Source organism: Myotis lucifugus, unplaced genomic scaffold (assembly GCF_000147115.1).
Source record: "Myotis lucifugus unplaced genomic scaffold, Myoluc2.0 scaffold_62, whole genome shotgun sequence".
In the NCBI taxonomy this organism is placed as follows: Eukaryota; Metazoa; Chordata; class Mammalia; order Chiroptera; family Vespertilionidae; genus Myotis; species Myotis lucifugus.
In genome coordinates, this window is record NW_005871110.1 from 2,932,853 (window position 1) to 2,955,544 (window position 22,692).

The 22,692-nt window shown below is 35.8% G+C and overlaps 1 protein-coding gene across 7 annotated transcripts in view; it reads right to left on the reverse strand.

Annotated features, from left to right (window-relative positions):
- The window catches only part of JMJD1C (jumonji domain containing 1C), a 172,418-nt gene that overhangs the window by 85,179 nt on the left and 64,547 nt on the right, over positions 1-22,692 (reverse strand). For 3 of the 7 annotated variants that reach the window (XM_023754619.1, XM_006089717.3, XM_006089721.3), the window contains exons 1-2: positions 6,247-6,830; positions 2,282-2,395 (exon numbers count right to left, since the gene is read on the reverse strand). Coding sequence is in view for 2 of the 7 variants with exons in the window: in XM_023754618.1 (XP_023610386.1) it covers positions 2,282-2,395 (114 nt within the window). In the remaining 5 variants the exon portion in view is untranslated. Of the gene's footprint in view, positions 1-2,281; positions 2,396-6,246; positions 6,831-22,692 lie in introns of those variants that run through there. The other 4 variants (XM_023754618.1, XM_023754616.1, XM_023754620.1 and 1 more) reach the window with 2 other exon arrangements.

The following is a 22,692-nucleotide window of genomic DNA, read 5'->3' on the forward strand; positions in this document are numbered from 1 at the left end:
AATGCATTCTGGGATAAAGCTATTCTAATTATATTAACTCTAAAATTGTTTCCTTTACCTAGAATATGTCTATATTTTCCAAATTCATTTAAACATTTTTTAAGAACTACTAAGCCATCTTAGGTCTCTGCAGTAAATTTTCATTCAAAACATTATAGCAAGAGTCTACTATGTACATATATTTTTAATCCAATTAAAAATACTAAATATAAAAATTAAAACACACACAAAAAGCTCAATAGCAAACCATCTATTACTTCTAAAACTAATAAGAAATTCTAAAGATATGCTGGATCCTAAATCAAGTGTTCTTACTCCTTCCAATTTCTAAGAACTGCAGTTACATAATTCCTGAAACACAAATGGTTAAAATGTCAAGTGAATCACTTTACTTCTGGAAGAAATAGCATCCTTGTAGGACAGAGGTCGACTTATCTATACTAGCATAGCAATATAAGTAGCTTAGTAATAAATATAATCATACAATTTACCAAAACAAATAGTACTCTTATGCCTTTATTTATTATTGTTTTTGTTACTCTTCACCTGGGCGTATCGTTCCCATTGATTTTTAGAGAGAGAGGGAGGGAGGGAGGAAGAGAGGGAAGGTGAAAGAGAGGGAGGGGAAGTGAGGGAAGGGGGGGAGGGGGAGAGAGAGAGAGAGAGAGAGAGAGAGAGAGAGAGAGATAGAGAGAGAGAGAGAGACTGAGATCGATTGGTGCTGGGGATTGAATCTGCAACCCAGGTATGTGCCCTTGACCAGGAAGTGAACCTAAGACCCGTTCGATGCTCAGGCCGACACCTTCCACTGAGCAACACCAGCAAGGGCGTGTGCCTTTATTTTTAATAAAATGATAGAATTATCAGACTCTAAAACAGCTTTAAAAATGAAAAAAAAAACACACCCACAAACCTATGAAATGTTAGCACATTCTTTTAATCATTATAACTTTTAATATACATACTGTAGAGTATTAGGCCATCTGGCAAAGGGTTTAGCTTTTTAAAGTAATTTCTACATAATGATTTCACTTCTCTAAATCAAATCCAAGCTGAAACTTCCAGAGTGCTTGCTAATCAGAAACCACAGATTTTTACCTAGACTTGACTAGTCTAATTCCCACTAAAATAAATAAAACAAATTATAGTTAAGGCATATAGTAAGCTAAATGGCATTCACAATTAAAAACAAAATAAAACCCAAGGGAAAAGCTCTAACACCTCCACTATTGAACTGGGACTTGCTATGAATTTTTGGCTACACACAAAGTGCAAAAGGTAACAGGACAAAAATGAGGCCTTTTATTAATGAAGTAATGTGAAAAGACCGAAACACATCTATGTAGAGTTTAAAATAGGAAGTGATATTTGACTAAGGTAACTATCTCATTTTAGTAGATCTAATAGAAGCTGCAAATAACTAATTCCCTAAGTATTATAACTCCACACACAACAAATCACTGCTCATTAACTCAAGCTCATGTTCTTCCCATAGAAACAATGCCTCTAACATTTTATTATTGAAAAAAACAGTATTCTGAAATGAATTAGGAGTACAGACTTTCAGCCCCATTAAAAAAAAGTCAAACTAGTTCACTTATCCTTTTTTTCAATGCAATTACTACATTGTTTTAAACATATAAGAAAAACCTATAAAATACACAGATTAAATTTAACCTAAAATCCAAATATACAGAAACAAACTTCTGTGAAATTTTTACTTCTACCGTAAAAAAACTGTTAACATGTCATAGAAAATTTAACATTTAGCTTACACGACTTGATGAGTTTCTTCAAGATTTAACTCTAAAAGCCTACTAGAAAACGTTTTCCCAATTAAATGTATTCATATTTTAATTAATCACAATCTAAATGAATATGCCCACTTAAAAATAAAATGAACTATTATGCTAAACTGCTATGTATGCATATAGTAAACATTAATTTCATAACATTAATTCACCCAATTCTTTTAGAGCTGGAGAAAAAGATAATATATACTAATATCTAATGAGTTATTTTCTAACAATGATTATTTTGCATAGCAGAGACTTTTTTTGCTCATTTGTATATTCCCAGTGACAGAATGCTGCCTAACTCATAATAAATTCTCAGTATATATTGGTTGGTTGAATAAATTAATCATTTACCCTATAATCAAAATGTATTGAATTCCTTGCACACCTACATGTTAGCTGAAATTGAGTATTTAAAAGAATATCTGAATATCAGTGAAGTTTAATGAAGAGTTAACTTTTAAAAGAAACATAAAATTTCTTACCTGGTAGGGCTGAAAGGCACTATCTTCGGCTAAAAAATCCAGTTGTTTATCTACAAGGAATTCTACTGCAGTGATTGAACGGGGTACATGCTTTTCAACCAGGGGTTTGAATATCTGGTAAGAGATAAAAAAATTTTCTAATGGTTATTTTCTGGGTTTTACCCTAAAAACATGAAGGGTATATAGATACATTATAATGTATTATTGTCATTATAATGGTTTTAGGATATCAATTAACATTAGTTTCCATATTATAATCTAGGGTAATGTTTTTATTCATACAATAGATTTTGTATTTATTAAAAAGGAATGAAGTAGATTTACAAAAGATGATGAAAAAATTTTAATATATTAAGCCGCAGTTTATTTTTTTATGGGGTATAATGAAACATAATGTGTATAAAAAATTTTGCTAAGATTTAAAAAGGAGAAATTGCTTCTGAAAAAGTAAACTGGGTAAAAATATTTATCCCATCTCATTTAAAAATTTTTGAGTATTATTCTTTATAAAAAAGAGTAGTTACTATTTACACGCGTAATTTTTTTCCCAGCTCACTTACATCAAGGATTTTCAATGATCAGGATGCATCTGGTCTTTTAACTCCGCCCTGTGTACTACCCACTCCCCGCCCCTGTCCCTACCCAAAGCACAAATAAAAATCCAGCTGCTTCAGTAAGAGCCACATGGGGGAGGGGAACAGGAAAAGAAGAGAGATGTAAGAAGTATTACACAAAACCCACCTTTCAGTAAAGTCTTTCCAGATCGCCACTACTTAAAAAGGGGGAAGGGGCCGAGGGTGAGGGATGGGGGGAGGAGCATTCATGTTCATTTGATTAAAGACTCATCTTTTACATAAAGGATTTCACTCATACCTTGACGTGGGGGAGGGAGTGAGAAAGGCAGGAAACGAAGAGGAAGGAAATAAAGGTATTATGCATGCATTTTTTAAAATGACTATAACACTCGCTTTTGAAGTGGAAGCAGTTAGAGCAGAAACCAAGTGTCTTATATCCATGATACTGTTCTAAAACTTACAAACCATGGCTTTACTATAATAGAATCTAAGTTTGGAAAATGGTATTAACAACCAACTCAGTTTTTAAATTACTTTTATCAAGGATAAATTTTTCTTGCTTACAAGGCAACCGTGTGACTGTTTCTATGTAAACTAAAGCTTTTGGCACAGACAGTAAAAATCCCCTGGAGATCCAAAAGCCATAGTGTTTTCCCCCATTTCTTATAATGTCTTAAATATAACATCTTGGCAATCACAATAAACACTCCGAGGAAAAACTTTTCAAGATCCTTAGCTCAGAATGGCTCTTAAGGAGTTAATTTCTATATTTATAAAATTCCTTTTAAAAGCTTTCAATTCAATTCATTGAGGAGCCTAACAAATATGTAACACGAGAATAAGCATTTAAAGCATGCCTTATTTCTACACTATCCACACCGTGAATTTAAAAGTAATATCCTCTTTCCTAAATTAAATCATGATATTCTTACATTCCCACTTAAATGTTCAGTATTTATGTTTAAAAAATAGAATCACAGTAAGATTCTCCCTCCCCTGTCCTAGGGCTGACCTTTTAAGGAAATGTACTACATATATATCAAAACTATTTTTATATGGGTTAGAATTACATTTCGAAACAGACATTCCCCCATTATTTAGCTATCTCCTGCTACTACTGTTACCATCTAACACTTTCATTTACCAAGACTAAATCCCTAAAATTATCATTTCATAAAGTCCTATTCATAATTTTACTACCCAAGAAGTGACTAAAGCTTATAACCAAAGAGTATTTATTTTATTTAGACTCTAAAATGTCTACCAGTATATGACTGATTGACATAAAATACGTAACACTTTCATATTTTATCTTTGTTTAGTTTTTAGTCAACTAGAAAACACTGGAACCTTCTACAGAACTTTTAATCTTTGAACTTTAGCAAATGCTCTATTTCTTTTCAAATAGTACCAAGTCAGGTCACCGCATGAAGGTTAACAAAAGGTCTATAAAAGGTATTATCTAAATGACTAAGGATACAATTCAATTAAGTAGGATTTGAAAAAAAAAAAGCAAACTTCTTCTGAGTGCCTTTTTCTTACGCAAATAATACAGGTGGTTTGCATTTCCTATGCGACTAAGTAATTTTATAATATGAAAAACATTCTTGTGAAGAAAATCTCTCAGAACTCTTGTTTTTTAAGGTACATCAAGAGTTCTAAGGGTACATTTTAACAGGCCAACTTATAATTTAAATTACTGAGTTATGAAAAAAGCTTAGTTTCTAGACCAAAATTAAAAAGAATTTCTCATTTTATGGTAGCATTTAGCTACCAGCAATGTTAAAAAAGTCCTTTTATAATGTTCTATTTCTGATATAGGAATACTTGCAATCATGTACAAATGGAGGTCAAAAGTATGCCATGTGTCTTAAATAGCGAATAGGGCCACAACTTGCAAATTTTAAATGTGCACTTATATTTAAACTACAAATATGTTCCCACCAAGTACCGATAAATATTTTTACATTTTTAAAAGAAATATTTCAATATATATTAAACGAGAAACCCTGAAAATCTGTGACTGTCCCTACTATATGGAAAATTAAACACAATATATAAAGCTATGTAGTTAAAACATATACTAATTTTTTAAAGTGGTAAATCAACATGTATCTGTTATAGCCTAATCAAACATTTAGAAAACATCATTAACTTAGAAATAAAAAAAATGAATCCTACTGCTTTTATGAATCTGTACTAAATATTTCACGGGTATAGGTGCACTGGAATGTAAAGAAACTAGAACTCATGCATAACTAAGTAATTCAAGACTCTAAAGATATATCATTCTATGAGGAACTTCCATAGCCTAAGGGGAAGCAATGAGTTACCATCAGATGAAAGTCACAGTAGAATATAGCCCTAATAAAAAAACAATCTGTTATTCCATCTGATAAAAGCCTTCGAAAATCCAAATTAATTTAAAATTTAAGATTCATAGTTAAACAATATTTTTTCAATTTTGTCATTGAATTAAGAGGTTTTTTTAAGGTACTCTGTCGGTGTTAACAATACTTTAAAGAATAGTCTGCAGCCAAAATAAATAACTTAGTTGAGAGCCTGCATTTCTAGTAGGGCCTACCACGCTATAGGAAGAATGCTTAGAACAACTGTATCCTGTTTGGGGCTCCATGCTGCACCACATTCCATTCACATGAGGAAGAGGCAAACAGATGAGCCCTCCTCGAAAAATCATTTTTAAAATAAATCAGCTATACCTCTCCAACATAACTCAGATGGTCAAACAACCCATGCTAAAGCTCCCCATTTAACATTTAACTGGAAATTCATGGAGTTTATGTCTGCAGTCCGAGTTTTTAACAATCGCCGGTTAACATTTAATTTCTTTTCCAAGTAAAAAACTTGGGCTCATTAACTACAAAAATCTGATATAAATCTTGCTAAAGAATATACTGAAGCAGAAAACAATCTAAGCAACATTTTAGGGGGAAAAAAAAAAAAGCGGGGGCGGTGAGGGGGGGCTGGAGTGACTTGAAAGAACAAAGTCCAAATTCCCACCCAAGCAGGTCTATTGAAAAACACGATACTGTTAGCAAACAAGTTGGGGGTGGGGATGGGAGTACATCACACACAAAAAAACCTCAGGAAACACCCCCCACTCACTTAAAACATTATATTCTAAAAACCATAATCTGAAACATTTTTCTGTAAACAAACTCGTTTTTAAAATAATCTTTTTACAGTGTTATGAATTTACCCACACAATAAACTACTTTCTAAACAAATGAAATAGTTTAAAATTCTTAAAACTAAGAACACTAAGGCTAGATCTATAAAAGGCAGTGACCTTAATTCCTAAGACCGAGAAGCAAAACCAAATGTAAATTAAGACAAAAGAAAAAGGAAGCAGAAAAATACAAACCGTACTTTGTTCTTGATAATTTTAAAATATCTTTAAATCTCAGAAATCCACGACCCGGCTTTAAAGGTCAAGAAGTACAGCTGGTATTTCCATTTTGTTCTTGAGCAGTATTTTTTATCTAGCCTAAATACTATTTCAGTCTTCAAAAAAAAGACAACACAACACAAACTCACAGGCAAATGGCTCTCAAACCAAGCATTTCTGAAATCACTTGCAACGTCGTCATTGTACAGGAGGAAAAGCCAAGACCACAAAACGAAGCAGAGGCTGTAACCTAACAAATCTCCGACGAGCAAATGACGATTTTCTGTCTGCTCCGGCTCAACCCCGGCAGTGATGAGGATTACAACTCGCTCTTTGTCATCAGCAGTGTGGTGTTAACGACTAAGAAATCCTGCAGCTGAAGCACTACTGCATCCTCCGATCTGGGTCAGGATAATTTCTCCTGAGGTCGCTTACATAACCAGTAAGATACTCCAAATAGAGAGAACAGCTATCCACCAGCTAGAGAAAGCCTTTCCCACTGTACTGTCTGCGTGGAAACAAACTGCAGTAGCTTCCAACAGTGCAGACACCCAAATGAGAACGACTACTTGGCTCAGGGCACACAGAGAAGGGAAGAGGCGGTGCTCTGTAAACTGTAACTAATCCCCGTCACAGGTGCTGATGGAGTCACTTCCAGCGCGAGTCACATTACTGGTGATTACTCATTTGGCTGCGGCCATAGAGACTGGCTCATAATTTTAACAACAGACAAAGACAGACTAGTGGCTAGACTGAAAGCTCAAGTTTACTGTCTCCTTCATAAAGCAAATGCAAATACAAAGTTTTTGCTTTCCAGATTTAACAAGGTGAGAAAGTGCAGAAAACAAATACTATATAAATCTCTCTCAAGTTGACAACAATTAAGCATAACTTTAAATCATCAAAAATACGTTCAGTGTTTTCAAGTAAAGGATTTATTATTAGTATAAGCATTTTTCCTTAAAAATATACTAATATAAACAACCTCAAGAAAAAAGTTTAAAATAGTCTAAGTGAAATCAAATGACATAACCAACAATCTCAGAGGCGCTTTACTCAAAAGAAAAACCTGGTAATATTAATTTTGGCAGATTTAAAAAAATATTCCTGGAATATTTTCATTCTTTATAAAAACAATTTAATATAATTTAGTTATAAATAAACTCTACAATTTGACATAAGTTTAATGATATAAGTTTAGCTAAAATGTATTTTCTGATGTTATCTAGTATGTACTTTTTTAGAATTTATTTTTATTGATTTCAGAGAGGAAGAGAGAGATAAAAACATCATTGAGAGAGAATCACTGATTGGCTGCCTCCTGCACACCCCCCACTGGGGATTGAGCCCACAACCTGGGCATGTGCCCTTGATCAGAATCGAACCCAGGATCCTTCAGTCCACAGGCCGACGTTCAATCCACTGAACCAAACTGGCTAGGGCTCTAATATGTACTCTTAACTTCTTTCTAAACTGGAGTTATACCGTACTGTCCAGCATGGTAGCCACTAGCCACACATAATAGCTACTGAGCACCAGAAATGTGATTAATCTGAATTTTGAGATGTTTGCTGTATGTGTAATACACACGCTAAATATGAAAAAAAGTCAGATACCTGCAAGTGCAAGAAAACATTCACTTATTTCTTAATGATGTATGTGAATTGTATTTTATTATAAATTTGGCCCATGTAGGTATCTCAATTTCAAGAAATCTACAAATTCACATTGATTTTTTTTATACCACATATGCAACCAATTCATCAAGTCATGTTAAGAGATAAACTTCAAGCCACCAGTCCTGTCAGTTTCATTTTAAAGGAAAACATCAAGTTAACTATTGAAGATATTTTGAATTTAGTATATAATGGACTTGCACTTATAAAAATTTCGATCAATCCATTTTTTGTTATAAATGCAAGATATGCATAACGGCTATTCTAAAGAATGTTAGTAATATATAACTTTAGAACATTGATGGCGCTAAAATACAAAACTTTAGAAAGAAGTATTTTTCAAAGAATGAGTCCAGTAAATATTAAATCATACACAACAACCAAAGAAGTCATTCATAAACAACTCACGTAAGACATGACTATAAAACACTATATGGGGGAAAAATAATTTGCAATGTCATATAAGTTACCAAAAACCAAAAAACTGCATAAATATGGCAGCCTTATTATGAGCCCCAAACAACAAAGAAACACAAAATATTTTATGCGGGTTATTATATTATAAACTACCAAATTTTAAATACATTCCATACTACATTTCTACCATTTATTGTATATTAGAGAGTTTGTTGGTTTACAGGATTCATCTTACAATCTCACATAAATTTAGGTTTCATATAAATTTGAAAATAGCTGTTTTTGTTCCCCAAGTACTATCAGGCCCCTACAGAATCAAATAACGCACAGAACTACAATTAGCTAACAACTGCCATAATATTTATATATTCCTAATGACATAGATTGTGATAATTTTTATAAAATCAAAATAAACACAGAATTAAAATCATTTATTTTAATTTCATTCTACATCAGGGCTGGAATAAAATGAGATGCTTCATTACTATAAAGAAACACTGTACAGTCAATTCTTAATGCAAATGAGGATGCATAGAGGTGTAACTACTTGAAAATCACAAATACCCTTTTTTTAAAAAATACTTTTTTTTGAGAGAGAGAGAGAGAGACAGACAGACAGACAGACACAGAGAGAAACATCAATTGATTGAACCCACAACCTGGGCATGTGCCCTGACTGGGAATCGAACCAGTTTCACCAATTGAACCAATTTTGGTGCACAGGACCATGCTCAACCAACTGAGTCACAATGGCCAGGGCCACAAATATCTATTTAATATTGAAGTTGAACTTGACATATTTTATAAATATATGAATTTTAGTTTGTCCTCTGGTAAATTTCCAACACAAACAAAAGGAATGAACTAACAAAATACTACTAGAGAACCTACTTGGTAGCAAGCATTAAGTTGCTGGGCTTTTACATCAAGTCTCTTCATTCTCTCCTGTCCTTAGAACTCATTTGGGGTGATAGATACCATCTTTTAGACAATAAAAAGCACCAATTTGAGGACAACATTTCAGTTCTTTAAATTGGTTGCCCTTATGGCTGATCTGTACCTTCCTTAATGGATTAAGGAAGAATGTTGAAGAGTTACTGTTAATTTTTCTTTCCTTTTCAATTCTTTAGTTGGGGGGAGGGGGGAACGAAGGTCTTTTCTGACAGCTAATCGAGGTTAGAGGAAGAGGAAACTACTCTAGTTACTGCCCAGAAATACACATCTCTGACTTCCTTCCTTTTTAGCTGGTTTCTAGGTTACAAGCTGAATAAATCAACAGAGGTGAGAAAGTAAACAGAGGCTAAAAGGAAGAAGATCTGTTTCTTCCAATAATATAAGAACTTTTTTGTGCAATTGAGAGTTAAAATAAATGAATATTTTGGTTCCATTTGTCATGGGCCATAAAAGAAATAAACCCCTCATCTTAGAGATACAGAAGCCTAAACAAACAAGTGAATTTCTGTAAATATATAGACTTTACAAAAAATAAAAAACGTAACTGATGAACAAAATCAGATCCAGAGACAGAGAAGCATCGATCAGACCATGGGGGGGGGGGGGGTGGTAAGAGGGAGAGAAAACCAAAGGACTTGTATGCCTGCCTATTAGCCTAACCCATGGACACAGAGCAGGGGGGTGAGGGCCTTAGTTGGGGGGGGGGGCGGGGGGGGGGATAAGGACACATATGTAATACCTTAATCAATAAAGAAAAAAAATTGTAAAAAATAAAAATAAAAAATCTCTAACTTCAATGGCCTACCATTGTAAATATATTTCTATATGTAAGGGTAGGAAAAGAAGATAAACAATGGTAGCTAAGAGGATTTCAACTTGATATGGTCTTATAGGAAGGCTAAACTAGATTCAGGAAAATATTTTTCAATATGCCATATTGTACTAGAAATCTTCTTCCAGGTACTACCAAGGTTGTACAGCACAGTTTCATATCATCCATAGACTATGAGTTCTTTAACAATTACCACATGATAGGAATTTAACCTTACTGATTTTAAGAACTCTTTACACCTCCCTAAAGTACTTAGCACATCCACATTCAACCAATATGTATTGAATGTTTTGTATGCGCAAGGCACTGTGCTTGGCCCTGGGGACACAATGGTAAGGAAAACATAACTAAATTCCTACACTAGCACCCTTTACAGACTTTTAGAAGGAAACAGACATTAATAGAAAAATCAAAGGAATAAAAAAATTACAATCCAGTTAAATAGTCAAGTAATACATGAAGAACTAGGGCTCCTTTAATTTCTTCACTAAATCCTTGATAACTGCCTCAGGCATCAGAGGAGGGGAGTGCAAAACAATGTGTCCTTTTTTATTTTTTTTTTAACTTTGCAGATATCATGTCATTGATTTTAATGACATAAGTTTAGCTAAAAAAAAATCATTGCTGAGAATATGAAAACGTATCACATTCTATGCAAATAGTCACTGTATTTTCCAATAAGCACAATGGCTGACCTCAGTGTCCTTTATTTTTTTCATTCTAGGCTTTCTGAATACTAATACAGCACATATTCTAAATAGTCGCCAGAGTTTATCGTCTCTTTGACTTCACTTTCAGAATCTCCCGGATTAGACCCTCTTTCCTCCCAATATTATGAGGTTTTACTCACTTTTCTCTTTCTACAACTTTGCAGATGTGTGCAACTGAGATAACCATATATCCTGTGTACAAATAAATTAATAATTAAAACTGTATTTTGAGATGTGAAATTTAATGGTCTCCTGTTACTAGGACATAGTCATATTTATATCCTGTTACCACATAAAGCCAAACATAACTAGAATTAAATGCTCAACCAACTTATGTGAGTTATTTAATTCTTTCAAAACCACTAGAAGTATCACTACTTCAGAAGTAGATACCTCAAAATTCATTAATATAGTAATCATGTTTCATGATTTACTTTGTTTCCCTTACTCATATGTAATATTCTGAATACTTGATATGTTCCCTTTAAACCTTTGTCAATAATAAATATGTAATTTTCCTACAAATTATTTCATAACTTTAATATAACTTTGATAAAAAATTCCAAAAACATTTTGGAACCAGACAAATCAACTTTATGAAAAAGCAAATATAATCAGGAGTGTTCTAGGAAGGAAGGAAAAATAAATAAATGATAAGAAACTAGCCCTAACAAATACTACAATATATTTTAATGTTCCAATTACTACAAACCTTGTGTAAACTTGGGAGTATAAATTAACAGTCATCAATGTACAATTTAGAAAGTCCTAAAAGATAGCATCACATGAGCATGGAAATTTAGTGGAAGGTAAAGAGTGTTTTCAAATCAGAGGAAGAAAAAAATGACGAAAAAAATTGAAAAAAAAAGTAAAGAAAAACAGGTCGGCCCTGGCCGGTGTGGCTCAGTTGTCCCATGCACCACAAAGTTGCCAGTTCAATTCCTGGTCAGGGCATTAACCTGGCTTGTGGTCTCGATCCCCTGGCGGTCAGCATATAGGAAGCATCCAATTGATGCTCCACCCTCACATCAATGTTTCTCTCTGTCCCTCTCCCTTCCTCTCTCTCCTAAAAAAAAAAAAAAAAAAAAATCAATAAAAATGTTGACACCCTAGCTGGCTTGGCTCAGTGGATAGAGTGTCAGGCTGCGGACTGAAGGGTCCCAGGTTTGATTCTGGCCAAGGGCACATGCCTGGTTGCAGCTAGATCCCCAGTGAGGGTTGTGAAGGAGGCAGCCAATCAATGATTCTCTGTCATCACTGATATTTCTATCTCTCTCTTCTTCTTTCTTCCTCTCTGAAATCAATAAAGAAATATATTTTTTAAAAATGTTGAAAAGAAAATCAGGCTGTTAAAAATGAAAATGGAACTTCACGGATTAGTAGTCTAATTTTTACAGATGAAGGTATGAACACTCAGAGACTGTGACTTTTCTTGTCAAAAAATTTTTTGTTATAGAAGCTTTGGTACTAGAACCTGGATTTCCTAATTCATAGTTGAATGATTTTTACATTGTAAGATAGTGTAAAAGAACTGTTTTGTTTTCATGCTTATTGGCATGAAGTGACAAAGAGCAGAGTGTTTTGCCATTTGCTGAATAAAACTTTAAACTTTAAACTTAAAATGGAAGAAAATGAAACCAGTCTAGAAGAAACTGCAAAAATCATAGATAAACAAAGAAAAGAGGTAGAACATAATAAATTTATATATTTTTAATATGCTTTACTGACAGTTATGTCACCTTTCAGAGAGAAGAAATAAGCAGGATTAGGAAAAGAAAGCAACTTAAGTAAAGATATTTTGTTTTGTTTTTTATGTTTCAAATAAAGGAGTTTTAGAAGCTATGTTCAGAAAAAGAACACATGGAAAGATGATAAAACACTAATAGTTAAAAGGAAAGTTTATTTAATTCCTATTTTGTTACTGTTTTTTTCTCAAGAAAAATATTTTTAATATATAAAGTGTAAACTAAAGATTAAAAACATACTAAACCATAAAGGACAGGTAGAGAAGCCTTTTTTTTTGTTAAAAAAAAACAAACACACAAAACAGAATCAGTTTCCTTTATAAATAACAAAATTGTGTTAAAAATGATTTGAAAAAACAAAATAAATGAGTAAAAAGGATCCCATAGCTTTAACCAAGAAGTCAAGCAGCCCTGGCCGGTCTGGCTCAGTGGATAGAGTGTCAGCCTGCGGACTGAAGGGTCCCAGGTTTGATTCTGGCCAAGGGCGCATGCCCGGGTTGCGGGCTCCCTCCCCAGTGGGGGACGTGCAGGAGGCAGCCGATCAATGATTCTCTCTCATTGATGTTTCTAGCTCTCTCTCCCTCTCCCTTCCTCTCTGAAATCAATAAAGAAATATATTTAAAAAAAAAAAAAAGAAGTCAAGCAGTTAACCATGTCATTCACTGCACTTTCAGCTTTTTTTCAAAAGTATACTTGTTACTAAGTTTCAAGATACATTCAACTTACATCACTCATTTTACTTAGTACTTTTTTCATGTTATTACAGTGCCATGATTTTTAACATCTACTTAATAAATAGCTTATCTAGTAAATGTGCATTAAGTTTAATTACGTATTTTCTAGTGTTGGATATTTAAGGCCAATTTCACTTTCTTAATATTACAAAAAACAGTAAGAAAATCTTTACACTTTTATTGAACCAAAAATCAAGTTTAGATGGCTTAAATAAGTTACAGGTTAGAATATTAAATTGATATAAACGCAGCCATTTCTGGTAGTCTTTAAAAAATATCATGTCATTAACAACATATTAGAGACAGGCATCTATTAATATTTATAAAGGAGAAAAGGGGCAAGTTACAAACTACACCTAATAAACTTGAGTTCAAAACAAAATCTGAAATGGATGATTAGAATCATAAAAACAAAACAACAGTGATTACTAAGAGCAAAATACAGGGTGGTACAAAGTAGATTTATAGTTGTTCCTATGGAAAAGAATGCAATAATTAATAAATAATAATATAAACCCTAGCTGGTTTGGCTCAGTGGATAGAGCGTTGGCCTGCAGACTGAAGGGTCCCAGTTCAATTCTGGTCAAGGGTACATGCCCGGGGTGTGGGCTCGATCCCCAGTAGGGGGCGTGTAGGAGGCAGCCAATCAATGATTCTCTCTCATCATTGATGTTTCTATCTCTCCCTCTCCCTTCCTCTCTGAAATCAATAAAGATATATTTAAAAAATAATAATATAAGAATAAATGCGCCCCAGCCGGTTTGGCTCAGTGGATAGAGTGTCGGCCTGCAGACTGAAGGGTCGTGGGTTCGATTCCGGTCAAGGGCACATGCCTAGGTTGCAGGCTCGATCCCCCAGTGGGGGGGCGTGCAGGAGGCAGCCAATCAATGATTCCCTCTCATCATTGATGTTTCTATCTCTCTCTCCCTTCCTCTTTGAAATTAATAAAAAATACATTTTTTAAAAAAAGAATAAATGCTATGGTTTGTGTACAAACAACTGCAAACCTACTTTTGCCCCACTCTGTATATTCATTGAGAGTAATTTAAATAGAAATTAAATATATTTTAATTTAAAAAAGGTTACTTGGTGGATCCAAGATGGTGGCAGAGTAGGTGAAAATTACACTCACTTTTATCCAGGATCAAATCCAAATGACAACTAAACTATAGAATTACAACTAAACTATTTTTCAATCAACCTGAAAAACCAACTAAAAACTACCTGAACAGAAGTCTTATAACTAAGGATATACAAAAGCAGCAACCTAGAGACTGGTAGGAAGGAGATGTGAAAAGGGCTGACCTCACACCCATGTGCATCAGATGAGAATCAGAAGCATTATTTCAGCTGCAAAGGTCCCCCTTGGGAAGTGAGGGGTCTCAACTCCACGTGGGCTCCCCAGCCTAGAGAACCAGTGCCAGGAAAAGGAGCCCACATAAAATTTGGCTGTGAAATCAGCAGTAATTCTGTCTTCCAGTAAGAGTCTTGAGACTCCTAGAAACCCAGGTGCCTTCTTAAAGGGCCAGCACACAAAATCTCATTCACAGACACTCACCCTGAGGGATGGCGGCTCAGAGCAGACTGGGGTCATACAGAAAAAGACTGGGTTGTGTAGCTTCAGCAAGATGGATGGAGAGACACCCACCAATGTTCCTGTGCTGAGTCCCCGTCCTTATACCACAGAGATGCCATCTTTCCTGGGTCTAGCAATCCCCTTCATATATATGGCATAAGCCTGGGGAGATACACTAGCCCCACCTTCCCTGCTGCCTGTGGTCCCACCCTGCCAAGCTTGCAACCTGGGGAGAAATCAGCTAGCTGAAGTCAGTCTGGTCCTGCAGTACAGTCTTTCTTGGAAGGCTTTTGATGATGTTTGGGCAGACTCAGGGGAGTGTCAGACACAGGAAGAAACTGAGGTGTGTGGCTCTGGAATGAAGGCCATATGTACTGGCAAGATCCAGCGAGCACCACCATTCCTGTTCAGAGCCCTTCCTCCACACAATAAATCTTAATCTATTTTAGCCTGATGAACTCCACTGCCCTTTTACCCTAATGATTCTCAGACTCCACCCAACCGCAAAGGCCCACAGGCCCCAGGAAGGTGGCATCTGGCCTTGGTGTACCCTGAAACTTGTGCTGAGGAGCTTCAGACCCAACATTGGTGCTGAGTTTGAATCTGTATCAATCTGGTGAACACCAGTGGCCCCTACCTCATACAACTCATGTACCATCAGAGGCTCTTTCAGTTACTGAGTCTAACAGGTAGCCGACAAGCAGAGGGGTATTCTGGGATGCCTTGTACCCTTTGCTGAACTGTGCCAGGATTGGTACTGGTAGAAACTGGCCTCAGTAAATTACTTGGCCCCTCCCATATTGCACCCAGGTACAGTAGAGGCAGCCACCAACTGTGGATTGCTCTGTAGCTCCAACCTAACAGGTAGCCAAGGGCCAATCACAGGCAGTGTCTGACACTGACCTGCATTGAAGTCCTTCCCAAGAGGCCCCAGAACCAAATACCAGGTGGCAGGATTCAGACTGCATCAGAGCATGATCCAATTAGCTCCACAAGTGACAAACCCAAAGGGAAAACTCCATAGGCACCAGACCCTGCTGGTGTGAATTCTGCTTCATGGGGTCAGCCCCTATACAGCAGCTCGTGCACTGTGGTCAGGGTCAATCCTTACAGCCAGCCAGCCTGAGGAACAATCCCAACCATGGAGGGGCCAACAGCAATCAAGACTCAACTACAATAGGAGGGCTCACATAATCCACATAAGGGACATTTATGGAGCACATAGCTCAAGTGATCAGGGAGTCTGCACCACTGAGTCTCACAAAACACCTACTACATAAGGCCACCAAACCAAAACTGGGAGACAGACATAGCAGACCTATCCACCTAATACCCAGAAACGAATATATAAAGGCAGCCAAAATAGGGAGACAAAGGAACATAGCCCAAATGAAAGAACTGGAGAAATCTCCAGAAAAATAACTAAATAAAATTGGAGCCAAGCAATCTACCAGATATAGAATTCAAAACACTGGCTATAAGGAAGCTCAAAATATTTAAGTTAAACAAAGAGATAGCAAGCATAAAAAAGGAAATAGAAACCATAAAAAAAATCCAGTCAGAAATGAAGAACACAATATCTGAAATGAAGAAAACACTAGAAGGAAAGAAGAGCAGATTAGATGAAGCAAAAGATCAAATTAGCAATTTCAGAGACAAGGTAGCAGAAAACACCCAATCAAAGCTGGAAAAAGGATTTTAAAAAGGAGGATAATTTAAGGGACTTCTGGGACAACATCAAACTTAATAACAGGCACATCATAAGGATACCAGAAAAAGAAAAGAGACAACCAGAAATTGAGAACCCATTTGAGGAAGTAATGACCGAAAACTTCAGTAACCAGGTGAAGAAAAAAGACACACAAATCCAGGAAGTGCATAAAGGCCCAAAACAAGATAAACCCAAAGAAGTCCACACCAAGACACATCATGATTAAAATGGCAAAGGTTAATGATAAAGAAATAATCTTAAAAACTGCAAGAGAAAGACAGTTAGTTAGCTACAAGGGAGCTCCCATAAGAGTGTAGCTAATTTCTCAACAGAAACTTTCCAGGCCAGAAGGGATTGGTACGAAATATTTTTTTAAATATATTTTTTATTGATTTCAGAGAGGAAGGGAGAGGGAGAGAGAAATAGGAACATCAATGATGAGAGAGAATCATTGACCGGCTGCCTCCTGCACGCCCCCTACTGGGGATTGAGCTTGCAACCAGGGCATGTGCCCTTGGCTGGAATTGAACCCGGGACCCTTCAGTCCCCATGGAATATTTTCTAGGATAGACCATGTTAGGACACAAAAGAAGTCTCAATAAATTTAAAAAGACAAATCATATCAAGATCACAAAGTTATGAAATGAAAAATCAATTACAAGAAAAAAAAACCCCTGAAAAACAAACACATGAAGCCTAAATAACATGTAACTAAACAGTGAATGAGTTAACAATAAGACCAAAAAATAAATAAAAAGATACCTTGAAACAATGGAAATGAGAACAACAACCTAAAGTCTAAGAGGAAAATTCATAGCATTACAGGCCTACCTCAATAAACAAGAAAAATATCAAACAATCTAAACTTACATATAAAGGAACTATTAAAAAACAACAACAAAGAAAGCCCAACATGAGTAGAAGGGAAGAAAAAATAAAGATCAGAAAAGAAATAGTAAAAAAAAAGTCCCAAAAGAAAACAATGCAAAGATCAATAAAACCAGGAGCTGGTTCTTTGAAAAAATAAAGAAGATTGATAAACCTTTAACAAGTTTCATCAAGAAAAAAAAGAAAGAGGACTCAAATCAGAAATTAAAGAGAAGTAAGAACTGACACCACAAAAATACAAATGATTATAAGAAAATAAAATAAGGCGACAAATTGGGCAACCTAGAAGAAATGAATAAATTCCTAAAAACGTATCATTTTCCAAGACTGAATCAAGAAGAAACAGAAAATCTGAAGAGACCAATTACACACAACAAAACTGAAGCAGTAAATAAAATAAAAAATAAAAAAAAAACACAAAAAAAAACAAAACTCGCAACAGACAGAAGTCCTGGATCAAATGGATTCACAGGTGAATTTTACCAAACATTTAGAAAAGAATTAACACCTCTCCTTCTGAAACTATTAAAAAAAATTCAAGAGGAGGGAAGGCTCCAAAGCTCATTTTATGGGGCCAGCATTACCCTGATTCCAAAACAAGACTATATATATATATATATATATATATATATATATATATATATATATACCAGTATCCCTGATGGACATGGATGCAAATATCTTTATTAAAACATTAGCAAATCAAATTCAGCAATATATTAAAAAGATCATTGCCCAGTCGGTGTGTGGCTCAATGGTCAACCTATGAATCATGGGATCATGGTTCGATTCCCAGTCAGGGCACATGATAATACATATGGTTTGTGGGCTTGATCTCCAATAGGATGGTAGAGGAGGCAGCTGATCAATGATTCTCTCCCATTATTGATGTTTCTATCTCTCTCTCCTTCTCCCTTCCTCTCTGAAATCAATAAAAATATATTTTAAAAATATATATCATTTACCCTGATCAAGTGGGATTAATTCCTGCGATGCAAGTTTGGTTCAACATCTGCAAAAACAATTAACGTGATCCACTACCTAAACAAAATGAAGGATAAAAATCATATATTCATATCAATGGATGCATAAAAAGCACTTGACAATATTTAGAACTCATTTATTTTTGACACAAAGTGCTAAGACCAAGGGAGTAGTAACAGTCCCTTCATATTTTGCATTGTTTATACCATCTCTGTATGTCTTGTTCAATTTGGGACATCAGAATATAAGAGAAACAATTATAAACTAAGGTGTGTCAAAGAAATGTAAAAATCATGGATTATTAGGATCATTAGAAGAAATGAGGATGTCTGGCCTGGAGATGAGGAGGACAAACAATAATTATGTACTATTATTTAAAAGGTTTGGAAAATTGGAAAGGTAGAGCCTTATAAGTAAAATTTCTAGGGACGCCAATTCTAGCTCCACACAAAGAAGGAACAACATTTCTAATAAACACTACCAAAATAAGCAGAGTTATTCATAAAGTAGTGAGCTTTCAGCTTCCAGTAACTAGAAACTATTAAGAAGAATCTCAATGAAAACTAACTTGACAAGTCTGTCATGGAAGGATCCCATTTCTCATTTTGGCAAGGGGTAATTCCTAAAATATTAAAGATTCTTTCCAATTCTTAGACTCTAATACGGGTTTCTTTAAGCTACTTCATGTTTAATAGCAAAATGAAGATAAGCAAGTTTAAACCAAATTTTTCATCAACACTGCTACTACTTTTGCATCTATGAAAGCATAAAAAGAGTACTGCTGAATGTTCATGTATTATTCACATAAGGTGAAAGAATTAAAAATAAAATACATTACCTCCCACTTCAGAATAAATTAACCAAGGCCTATACAGCTTGGTAGAAAAAAAACTAAATGGGAGACTTCTGTAGCATGAGATTACTGTAATCCACAGATCCTTTATATCTTCTGATGAAAAACCAATGTAATTTTGTGGGAATAAAAATTATTATATAACTAGAGGCCCAGTGCCTGAAATTCATGTATGGGTAGGGTCCCTAGACCTGGCCAGTGATCAGGGCGGATTGGGGCCTTTCTTCGTTCCATGCCGCCCCCTGGTGGTCAGTGCAAGTCATAGTGAGTGATCGGTCTCCCAGTCGAACTCCCGCAGGGATAATTTGCATATTAGGCTTTTATAGATAGATAGACAGACAGATAGATAGATAGGTTACATCAACCCAATCATAAGTAAAGGCATGTGTTGAAATGGTAATAATAAAAAAAATCACAAAATAAAAAGTTAAGCTAAGATAAAATATCTTACAGACTGAGGACCTATCAACCATACCATCCTTAGAGAATAGAGTTTATGCCCTTATGTTTGCATATTATTGTTTTCTTGGCCTTTTGTTCTATAACTAATTTTAAAATTTGTTTTCCAATTTTCCTTAATAATTTCACTATTTATACTTTTGTAAAGTTGAATCAAATCTCTATTTCTTCACTGGTTTTGTTAATTTCCGTCTGGCAAACATCTGTTTCTTATGCAGCACGGCTCTACAAGTCAACAAGGCTCTACAATTATTTCCCCATTACCTCCTTGTTTGTCAAAAATTCTGATGATGTCAGCAACAATCTGGAAGCTGGAATGTTTCAATTTAAAAAGGGGGGTTCACAGTTCTCCCTCCAGGGAGCACACCCTTGCATTTCCTTTCCCCTCTTCTTCCCCCACAGGTTTGTATCCCCTAACCTCTAAGGGACCCCATGAGACTTGTGACCAGGGGAGCAATTGGCAGCAGCAGCTTGTCCTGGGCTAATCCCCTGAACCTGTCTCCAAGTCCTCTTTCCCCCCCTTTTCTCTAACTTTCCAGTGAGCCAAAGCAGCCCAGACTAAGCTCTCCTGTTGCTTCTTCTATGCCTTTCCTTGTTTCAATGCCCTAAGGATGTTTTTGCTGAAGTCAATAAATTCTTGCTTGCTTTCTAAAAAAAAAAGAAGAAAAAGGGGGATTTATAATTTCCATTAAGTATGATACAGTAGCTATTTTGATTATCGTAAAAATTAATACATTTTATTTATTTTTAAAAATATATATTTTATTGATTTTTTACAGAGAAGAAGGGAGAGGGATAGAGAGTTAGAAACATCAATGAGAGAGAAACATCGATCAACCGCCTCCTGCACGCCCCCCACTGGGGATGTGCTCGCAACCAAGGTACATGCCCTTGACCTGAATAGAACCTGGGACCCTTCAGTCCGCAGGCTGATGCTCCATCCATTGAGCCAAACCGGTTCAGCAACATTTTAGGCGACAGTGATCACATATGCTAAATAATATTTAAATTCAAAGTATGGTAAGGTAATGCCAAAGTTATCGAAGTTTCAACCACAGTTTTCTTTATGTATTGACAATTTATGCAAACATTTTGACAGTTATGAACTATCGAAGTACTGCTGAACCAAGTAAAAGGACTACAATGGAAAAGAGAACTTTACATCATACTGCAGTGTTTTATTTGAGTTAGAAATTATTATTCATTTAAAATAAACATTCCTTCCCTTCTAATATGTTGTAGGGCAATTGAAAGTTATATTTCAAAAATGTACAGAGAAAATGAATACCCATAATCTATTTTCAGGTCAATAATCACTAATTTAATTTTAATACACTTCCTTTAAACAAAGTCCCTCCCCTCTATGCTTCTTAGTACAGGTCAGTTGCTGTTTCACTGAGGACAACTCCCTTTAAAGGCATGAGGCAACAAAAGTCCCAAGGTTAACTGAGAAAGGAAAAAGTTGAGGCCCATTAATGATGCCCAGAAGGCTTACTTAAGTTTATCTCTTTAGAGACAGGAAGGTTTGACAATTAGACTCTTCAAGGCTAATAAAGATTCCTCCCAGGGTCTTAGTTTCCTCCAAAGTTTCAGACAGCTTGTCAGTAGTCTGGGCAAATATACTTTGGGACTCCTGTGGATTTAGTAGTGTTTTTATAGCTCTTGAAACAGTTGTTTTTTCTTTGGGGATCTAAAAGCTTCTCTGCATTTGACCACCTGCTTTAGGAGCATTTTAAAATAGAACAAATTTTCCTAATTTCAGGAACCCTTAAGATCATCTTTTCTGCTTCCTGTTACATTTAAGTCAAACTATACTGTTTTAACTTTGAGCTATATTTTACTTGGCCTTGGAAAATATGAGCACTTAAAAAGTTACATTTTAGCGCTGGCCAATGTGGCTCAGTTGGTTGGGCTTCATCTCATGCACTGAAAGGTTGCCAGTTTGATTCCTGGTCAGGGCACATGGTGAGGTTTCTGCTCGATCCCCAGTAGGGGGCATACAGGAGGCAGTCAACTGATGTTTCTCACACCAAGGTTTCTCTTTCTTTTCCACTCTCCCTTCCTCTCTCTCTAAAAGAATATATTTTTTAAAAAGCGTGTTCAGAATATTAATTTTTAAAAAGTTACATTTTAGGCCCTGGCCAGGTAGTTCAATTGGTTAGAGCATCATCCTGATATACAAAGGTTGTGGGTATGATCTTGGTCAAGGCACATACAGGAAGCAAATAATCTATACTAATAAAAGGGTAATATGCTAATTAGGGTGGATGTCTTCCGGATATCCATCAAAGACAAAGCCCCGGGCTGTAAGGCCCGGGCTCCCCGGCACCCCTGGGCCCCAGGCGCCCTTGACCCCCATGGAAAGGCGGGCCTAAACCGGTCAGGAGGGACTTCCCCCTGAGGGCCTCCCGGAACTTTAAAAAGGAAACCGGCCCGGCCTGAGGAAATTTTTTCTCCCCGGTTGGGGGGCCCGGGCACATGGTTTATTTAAAGGACGTTAGGGTTGGAAATTTTAGTAGAGGGAGGGGGGAGGGGGGGGGTGGGCAGGCGGTGGAATGGAGTAAGCGGCTTCCTTGCGGTGTTTTGGTTAGGGGAGGGGGGGGGGGGGGAAAAAGGAAATAGGTGTTTGGGGGTGTCTTTGGGTAGACATTTTTTTCGGGAAAAGAAAGTAGGTAAGGTTGTTTATGATTTTATTTTTTTTTTTCTGGGGGTTCGAGAAGTGTTTTGTAATTTAAAAGGAGGTCGGTCTTACGCTTTAATGTTATTATTTTATTGAAAAAAAATACGTAACTAAAATGAAACGCCACTTAGAGTATATAATCATCACGCTGTTGTTGTGAGCGGGGGCGAGGATAGGAGAAAAGTGTGTCGGAAGATGGGCGGAGGAG